Raw genomic sequence first — 9,854 nt, 5'->3', positions numbered from 1 at the left:
CTCCTCGACAGTGGCTGGCAGTCTTACACAGTGTCAACTCTACATCCAGGCTCACAAAAATACTAATACCCATACACCAGTGTCTGTGGTGTAGCAATTAGGCACTTCGCTGTCGCACGCTGAAGACCTGAGGTCGATTTGGCAGAGCGAAGAGAATTCTTACTTGAGTATCCCACTCTTTCTGCCGGGATGCAGTATCACAGTAGCACAGTCAAAGTCTACCTCCTAGATATTCTAAACTGTGTTGATAGTAGCATAAAAACACCTTCACTAAAAGAAGCTAGGAATTTTTTAAATTCCCACACCCAGGAACAAATACAGACACACACCACACGCACAAAAATTCACAAACATGTTAAAATACTAAATGAGAGCAAAAATTATCATCATCATCATCATCATCATCATCATCATCATCATCATCATAATGATAATAATAATAATAATCAATATAGTCTATATAGATGCTCTACAGCAAGCTCTATGCACTGTACAGGTATCTAAGAGCAGCCGACTCCTACCATTCCTCCAGTCTCCACCGGCACGGCTCCCAGCTGAGTCTCCACACCCACTGTGCAGTCCGAGAAAGAAAGGAGTTGCACAGACACCCTGGAAGAAAGGATGGAAGGAAAGAAGGAAGATACATGAAACTTTTATCTTTCCATGATTGAAAAACTTTCATAATAATAATGCATTAAGCACAGAATGCTGAGCAATATTTCGGATTTATTGAACTTATGATGTTAACCCTTTCAGGACATAACCCGAAAGAATGACTTTAAATAAAACCAGTAATTTTTCAACCTCTTCACCACTTCGTAGATGTGTGTATCAGTTTGTGTTCTCGCAGACTGGTTCTCTGCCATTTTTCTGCTTTTTTATTGCAGAAGTTTTAGGAGACTTAATAACTACTTGAGCTGTTGATTATTCTTAGGGAAAGTATATTATGGCTATGTTGAAAATCTCTCTTGAAGGAACATTTTATCTTGTTTGAGCAAATGTAGATGGAAATGTCACAGCAATTAAGGGGTTAATGTAATGACATGTGAGTTACGTCCAAAAAGTGTTAAAATACACACTTAACTGAACACATTTTTTTGGTCTTTCTGCCAAAACAAAAAGGCACACAACCCCCCCCCCCCCTACAAATGAACAAATGGAGAACTGTAATTGTACATAATTCTGTCTTTATTTGGAAACCTTTCAAAGCTTCTCTCAGCCTCAGAAAGCTGAAAAGTTTAATTAGATGAAAATGAGATTAGGTAAACTATTACCGTCAAGCCTGCTCTGATGGCCACCTGTCCAAGACAACCACCTGTACAAATGACCACTTCTCACTTCCTTCCTTAGGATTTTTTCTATATGATAATAACACTGCCCTAGACAGTCACCTGTATAAGACAACCATTTTTCTCCTCAACCATCAGTGGCTGCCTCAGACAATTTTAACTGTTTTAGCTTTTTTATTTAATTTACCACAGTGAGTCTCAACAAAAAGTACTCCTCAAGGAAAGTGTAGTTAGCTGCAGTGTATTTCCTGGTTCCAAAGTTCAATGAAAGCTTTCAATGAATACCTTGGCGATACTGTGCAACAGCTAAGGGCTACACTGTGCTACAGCTAAGGGCTACACTGTGCTACAGCTAAGGGCTACACTGTGCTACAGCTAAGGGATACACTGTGCTACAGCTAAGGGCTACACTGTGCTACAGCTCAAGCTACTCTGTGCAACAACTGCAACAGATTTACTCTTTGTCTCACATTTTCAGCTTGTAAAAGTTTTCAACTTTCTGAGGCTGAGAGAAGCACTCAAAAAAGTTTCCAAATAGTCTACATCTATGGGCTGTAGTGTGCTACAACTACGAGTTATAATGTGTTACAAATACAGGCTATACAGCCACATGCTACATTGTGCTACAGCTACATGCTATATTGAGTACAGCCACATGCTACATTGAGCTACAGCTACATTGTGCTACAGCTACATTGTGCTACAGCTACATGCTATATTGAGTACAGCCACATGCTACATTGTGCTACAGCTGCATGCTAAATTGTGTTACAGCTACATGCTACATTGAGCTACAGCTACTGGCTACACAAGTACATGCTGCATTGTGCTTAAGCTACAATGTACTACAGCTACATTGTCCTACAACTTCTGGCTACACAAGTATATGCAAGCTACACTGTACTACAGATACATGCTACATTGTGCTATAGCTACTTGCTACACAAGAACATGCTACATTGTGCTACAGCTGCATTGTGCTACAGCTGCATTGTGCTACAGCTGCATTGTGCTACAGCTGCATTGTGCTACAGCTACTGGCTACACTAGAACATGCTACATTGAGCTACAGCTACATTGTCCTACAACTGCTGGCTACACAAGTACATACTACATTCAGCTACATCTACTGGCTACATTGTGCTACAGCTACATGCTACATTGTGCTACAGTTGCTGGCTACACAGTGCAACAAAATGAAACTTCATTATGTTACAGCAACAGAGACAAATGGCAAATCCTCAAAGTTTTGCAGCACTTTGCACTGAAGTAGATACATCATAAACTCACCCGCTGTGCTGGCATTCAGTGATGACTCGTTCGTAGAACTCTTTAGCGTCTGTCTCCTGCTCAGAGGTAACATTTTCCAAGGTTCCAAGTCCCACATTGGCCAGCCCATCAGTGCAGAGCACAACTTTAGCGACTTTGGCTTGTGAGGCGAGAGCTACTCCCAGGTACAGAGCTGGACCCACAGCAGTTTCTCCTCCCTCCTTTAGGCTACAGATACCGTAAGATAGATAACATAAGACAAGATGAGACAAGATAAGACAAGACAAGATAAGATAGGATAAAATGAGATAAACTTTATAGAGCCATGTAGGAAGTTTTGGGAGGATGTACCGCAGTATAAACAAGCAAAGATTCAGCATCAACTGGTTGAGTCAGATATAGACCAACTAAATGGAATAATACGTGTTGTATTTTGCGATAGTTGGTATTTTATGCCCCAATTGACTCAAACTAAATCATTTATGAGGGTACTGCACAATGAATTAATTCAGAATTTTCTGCAATCAATCAGCTCTGCAAAACTTGCTCTTGTTCTTCTCTTTAACGTGTCATGGCGTTGTTACTGAGTGCAAGAGGTAAAATTCCTCACTGCGCTAGCAAAACGGCACCACTCATTTTTGCTACTTTTGAGATAAATGTGGAAAAAACTGTTTACTAAACTATTTATCTTCTAATAATGGTAAAACTTGCCATGCACGTTTCTTTTTTATAGCCAGTGCATTTCTGTTTTGATTTTTACCAAAAGTTAAATATATAGTACCACCAAACAAAACAGAAGGCTAGTTACATTTTAGCACAACTCTGAATTATGTCATTGTGCTAGCGCAGTGACTAAGAGCCTCTCTCAACTAAAGACGGGCGGGAAGCACTTTTTCCCTCTCGAGCAAGAAGACCGAGAAGCTGACCTACTTCCCGCCGAGACCGGTCCTGGGAACGAGAAATACTTTCCGTCTCATGTCTCGAGCAATATTTCTTGTCTCGTGACCAATTTCTCTTCTCACCCCGCAGTTCGAGTACTCGGCTCGTCTCGTGCCCGCCCTTACTCTCAACCCAGTTCTCGGACATACACTCCCCAGCAAAAACAAACCTGTTCACGATTCCAAGCAACCTCTGCTTGGCCTCATTTGTTAAAGGACTTAATGACGTTAGTTCTCCAGATATCCGCAGTAGCTCTTTACGGTCAAACAACTGACCGCCGGACACTACCGTGGGGGGAGCCGTTCCATCTCCATATATTGTCACCTGGAAACATGGAAGACATGAGTTACATGTGTAAGTAAACCACTAAATTACTACTACTGCTGCTACTAATAATAATGATAATAATGATAATAATAACAATAATAATAAAAATAAATAATAATAACCACAATAATCATTATTATTATTATTATCATTATTATTATTATAACAATCATAATAATATTTAAAGAGTGCACTAGATACACATTCTGCACCATGCTCTATGCAGTTTACAACTGTTATTACCCCAGCAGACTCAAAAATGCTCAGAAACATTTTTGGCTTTCTGTGAAGAATACAGTGCAAGCAGCCGATTAAGCACTCAAACACTAAAAAACTAACAAAATCTTTCACTGTCTATAGACCGGTACCCACTCCCACCTGGGTGAAGTGAGGAAAATTTGTATAAAGTGCCTTTCCCAAGGACACAATGTACAGTGCAGTAGAGGGTATTACGGCGCTCGCAATGTCAGATGATGTTCAAACCAACGACGTTTAGGTTGCAAGCCCAACAGCCTAATTACTAGACCACCGGTGTCACAACCCACTGCTAGTGGTTTAACAGTCTATGTCCTAGACAATTACTCATTGTCAAGGAAGAAAGAGGTCCTCTTGGACAGGTGGTCCTCTTGGACAGAGAGATCACAATACTGAAAAAACACAAGGAGGGAAGGGGGAAGTGGGCCTTTGCACTGATGATTGTCTTGGACAGGTGGTCGTGAGAACAGGTTGGACTGTATTTGAAAGAAACTATACCACCAAATGAAAAAACCCCAACTCATCGGAAAATAAATTCCTAAGGTGTCTCCCGACAGGGCGTCAGACACACAATGGATTAACCCTGTGTTTACCTTGAGGTCTCACACACACGCAACAAATTAACCTTTTGTTTACTTATAAGATTGATTCCATCAAAACTGACCATCAGATTACAAAATAAAAATGAAATTCCACTTAATATATATCAATATATGGGAGTCATCGTGGTGAAATCAGGAGCTCGTCAAAATAATGAATTACGAGAAATCAGCATTTTTCTGCCAGTATGGGAATTTTTTTCTAATTTTTGTTTTTTTGCCTCAACACATTGTATGTCCATTCGAAAACACTTTTATGAGTGGATTTTATCAAAAAAACGTTGATTAAAGGCACAAAAATGTAAATTTACAGTTTCTAAGGACTCTTCAGCTATGGAAGTCACCAAACTTTGGCTGCCATTTTCTTGCTTATTTTACTTCTGAAACCAGGCGACCCCATCTCCTTCAATCGCAAATATCTCGACTTCTATTTAAGATAAAGGGATGTTTTTTTCATTGAAAGCAAGGCAAATGAACAACCTTCATGATGATACCAATAATTCCATATGCCTAAAAATTGATGAGCGCCTGATTCCACTGCATCTGGACACATGTATTAACCACATTCATTTAAAAAAAAAAAAGAAAGCTACTTCTACTCACTTTAAAAAATAATCGATTTTGTTCACGAACAAAAGCGTAGAGAATAGTGGACTCACTTCATTATTAAACACCACAAGTCCAGCTCTGTCGCACGGGTTCATCTTTTTCAGGCCTTCCATGACAGCATCCTTCACGACCTGCAGTCTTGTGACCTCCGTGACCCCAGGCAGTTGCTGGCCCACCATCTCTGGACAAAGGGCTGCAAACAATTCCCTCTGCTCAGTTGAGGCAAGATCCTTAAGGCTAGGACTGATGGTTGCTGGGTTTATCTGAGACAAAAGTACAAGTTGATGAGAAAAGTAATATCATATCATCAACAAGATGTTCAACTGTTCTAATCCCAAGAAGCCAAATTTTTCAGGCGAAAAAAACCAAAAAACAGTTTCATTCTTTTAACAATGATACCTACATTACGTATCTTTTCTTGCTTTTTTTTGTTGTAAATTAAGAATTTGAATTCCAACAAAATATTTCTCAAGCTCAAACAACCGGTACAACAGATTAAAGAAGTTGTATATTAAAAAAAATTTCAATTCAAAATTTTGGGGCGACACAATCTGAACATACATTCAAGGGTTGTGGTGGTGGTGGTGATTGACATGATAGTGGTTGTTGTGGTCGACATGATGATGATGGTGGTGGTGGTCGACATGATGATGATGGCGGTGGTGGTCGACATGATGGTGGTGGTGGTGGTGGTGGTTGACATGATGGTGGTTGTTGCGGTCGACATGATGATGGTGGTGGTGGTGATGAGGTTGCTGATGAGAATCAATCATGATAACAATGATAAGAATGTTGATGATAATAATGGTGAAAATGATGGCAAGGATAAAAGTAAAAGTGGGAAAAACGAAAAACTTCCGATTTAAAATCCTGATCTGTGACAGCATGGCAATGAGTTATTACATGAGTTATATAGGCCTAGGGGGATCATGGTTTATCCTACGAGAGAAATTGCCAAGTTGTAATCATGATATGTTTCAACGAGTGATTTCAACTGGCAATTTCACAAATAGGATAAATCATGGTCTACTACACAACAAGTGTAATACATTTTTTATACCATACGGATATCAGCTGGTGAAATACTTCCGTACCAACAAAGTTCAAATGGCCAGTTAAGTGGACAAGAGGATCCATTCGAGAGTCTCACAAGAAAACAAATTTTGTCATACCTGCCTGAGTCAGACTGAGGATTGGAGAAAAAAATCTGGATTTTTCCTTTATTTTTAGCCGCACTAATTTACATGTTGTGCTATCTTTATGGCTCCATCCGCGAAATAAACCCCAAACAAAACAATAATAACATAAGCATAGGCAATGCAAATAGAAAACGTACGATTCAAAAGTTGAAAAATTAAGAAACTTCATTTATATGACATGCTGTCATTAGAATAGAGGTGATTTTGACTTTGATTTTTTAACTTCACAACCGAAACAAACCAAAGGCTGGCATCCGTTTGCTAGCTTAATCTAGACTTGTTCATTGAACAAAAAAACCCACCGCACTCTTACGTGATCCTGGTTCACTATGGTGTGCACCATTTGAGTTAATTTGGAACAAAATTCTTCTTCTTTTTCTTCTTCTATCCCGTGGTTGGGGCAACCGTTGGGGCACCACTGCATTGGAAAACCAGCTCTCGCCATCTATTTTTGTCCTCTGCTCTCCTCAGATTGTCACCCATCGTCTTTCCTGTCCACTCTGTAATGTTGTCCTCCCATCTCCTTCTCTGCCTTCCTCTCTTGCTCTTTCCTTGTACGGTTCCTTGCAGGATTGTTTTGGCAAATCCTGTGGATCTTGTGACATGCCCATACCATTTTAGTTTTCGTCTCTTCACTGTGGTCAGTAGATCTTCATATTGCCCCACTACGTTAGTGATTCTCTTTAGTACCTCAGCATTTGAAACGTGGTCTTTGTACGAGATGTCAAGGAGTCTGCGGTAACATCTCATCTCTGTGGTCTGAATCTTTTTCCCTAATTCTGCTGTAAGTGTCCTCGACTCGCAGGCGTATAAAAATATTACAACAAAATTAAGGGCAAGTAGAAAGTTATGCGTACTCTCAATTAGATCTATAGGGACATTAGGGGACTGATGTTTGCCACTTCATTTGGCCGCCAACGGTGAGCGCGCTTTGCAATGAAATTTTTACAGGGGGCAAAGAGCGGCTGCCATAACATTGCAAGGTCTACGAATATTACGATTCAAGTCTATAGATACTTTGCTTACAGCAAGTTAGAAGGCGGATATTGTGAGTGAAGTAATTAATGCAAATTTTTATATTTCACGAGTGAGATAAGCTATCAGCTTATATTGGATTTAATTCACCGAAGTGCAATGCTAAAACAACTCCATGTCTGATATAAAAGATTATACTTTATTGTTGCATTTGGAAATTTTGTACAGCTTTTTAAAAAAGGTAACAACACAAGTACAGTCAAACCTGTGTAAGACAACCACCCATTGTCAAGGAGAAAAGTGGCCGCATAAGACAGGTGGCCGTCTTAGGAAGGACTGATCAAGATAAAGAAAACAAACCATTCCCATCTGAGGCCCCAATCGAAAGTAGCCGCATTGTTGTTGTCTTTGTTGGTGTTGTTGCTGTTGGTTTGTATTTCGTTTTTAATTTTTATTTTGTCGCTGATTTTGCACAAAGGTGACAATAAAACGAAATGTATCAGACAGGGAAGACCGAGTGCCATGTTAAAATAAACACATGGGTCGCCACCACTCGGAGAACGAGGGACGCTTCTGTAACAAGTTCATGTTGACGTCCTTTGTTACTTTGTTAGAGACTGGGTAAACAGTAACCACTCATCTCACTTACGATTTGTGTATGAGTTCTGGGCGGGGCTTATGGGTTATGAGGGATCACACGCTAACTCACCTGCAGCTGAAAATTGGTAGCTATTGGTCAACAGTGGGAGGGGCCTACGCAACATGATCGGTTGGAGGGACTACCTAACAACAACGACAGGTGATTGAATTATGACGGCTCGCCCACAATGCCAGGGGCCAATGCAAAATTTATGACAAAACGTAATGGATTCACTAAGGTGACCGTCTTAGACAGGTATTATTGCTTAGTATTATAGGGGTTGTGTGTTAAATTATTGTGGCCGCGGCCGCGTTGGACAGGTGCCCGTTTTACACAGTTAAATTATATAGAAAAAACGCAAGGGGGGAAATGGAAAGTGGCCGTTTGTACAGGTGACCGTCTTATAGAGGTGGCCGTCAGGGCAGGTTCGACTGTATGAAGATATGCATGACATTTTAATTACATTAATGAGCAAGAAATTTAGTCAGTTTCAAAAAGAGACACAGTCAACTGTAACTTGCAACCTCAAAATTCTGTCCGCCTTCTACAGAATCAATATATATATGTGAGGCAGCGTGGTGGAATCAGGTTCTCATCAATTTTGGGCATATAGAGTTATTGGTATCATCTTAAAGCTTGTTCACTCGTCATTATTTGGATGAAAAAAATATTCTTATATCGTGAATACAAGTGGAGATATTCGCGAATGAAAGAGATGGGGGGTCACCTGTTTTCAGAGGTAAAATTAGTAAGAAAATGGCCGCCAAAGATTAGTTATTTCCTTATCTCAAGTGTCCGTGGTAACTGAAAATGTACATTTTTTGTGCCTTTAATCAACGTAAAAAAAAAAAATCCATACGGAAATGAGTTCTTTAATGGGCACAAAAGGTGTTGAGCCAAAAAACAAAAATCTTATAAAAATTCACAAACCTGTGGAAAACTGCAAGTTTCTTCACTTTGATAATTTTGACGAGAGCCTGATTCCACCACGCTACCTCACATATATACACAAAAAAGATTCAAGAAATATAAGGTCCCCAATACTCGAATGTGGTTTCAAACAGATATGGCTTCCATTGCAGCCTAGAAGGACATGAACCAGCCAAGTGAAGAGTTAAGTGGATAAGGACATAAGATTAAAAATGAAAGATGGAGATGAAATTTTACTTAGACTTTTGCACAGATTTCTGCTTACTGTCATTGACTTGCTCATCGAGCCCGATATGTCCATGACAAAAACAGTTGTCTGGGGTCCAACCACTGTGTTGTCCAATGGTTCACAAGGCCTCTCGCAGTATATGACATCTTGCCTTTCCAGCGGAGACATCTTGGCAATTCTCTGCTTCAGACCACAAAACTTGCAAGTCCAAAACTGAAAAGAGAGACATTTTTGCTTTCCAAAGAATATAAACACAAGAACAGGACATGTTCATTTATCTGTTACCTTACATTCATGAACACACAGACACACATACACACACATCCATACACATAAACACATACAAACACACACATACATACACACAAACAGAAACATGCACACAAACACACACAAAAACCACACACACACACACACACACACATACACACACACATACAATACATACTCAAATAGAAATAATAGGCACACACAAACATACAAACTGGACATTCTCTCTCTCTCTCTCTCTCTCTCTCTCTCTCTCGCTCTCACTCTCTCTCTACCTGAATTTGTACCTTTCTTGTTGTTTTGAAGGACACGATAATGATTGTT

At 39.9% G+C, this 9,854-nt stretch overlaps 1 protein-coding gene across 1 annotated transcript in view; it reads right to left on the bottom strand.

Annotated features, from left to right (window-relative positions):
* Positions 1 to 9,854, bottom strand: part of LOC101845875 (circularly permutated Ras protein 1) — a 24,567-nt gene that overhangs the window by 11,872 nt on the left and 2,841 nt on the right. The window contains exons 5-9 of the mRNA XM_035972142.1: positions 9,297 to 9,473; positions 5,338 to 5,550; positions 3,667 to 3,821; positions 2,580 to 2,786; positions 522 to 609 (exon numbers count right to left, since the gene is read on the bottom strand). Coding sequence (XP_035828035.1) covers positions 522 to 609; positions 2,580 to 2,786; positions 3,667 to 3,821; positions 5,338 to 5,550; positions 9,297 to 9,473 — 840 coding nt within the window. The remainder of the gene's footprint in view (positions 1 to 521; positions 610 to 2,579; positions 2,787 to 3,666; positions 3,822 to 5,337; positions 5,551 to 9,296; positions 9,474 to 9,854) is intronic.

This window comes from Aplysia californica, unplaced genomic scaffold (genome assembly GCF_000002075.1).
Source record: "Aplysia californica isolate F4 #8 unplaced genomic scaffold, AplCal3.0 scaffold00590, whole genome shotgun sequence".
Classification (NCBI taxonomy): domain Eukaryota; kingdom Metazoa; phylum Mollusca; class Gastropoda; order Aplysiida; family Aplysiidae; genus Aplysia; species Aplysia californica.
The sequence above is the reverse complement of the archived record's forward strand: the minus strand, read 5'-3'. Positions and strand labels throughout refer to the sequence as shown.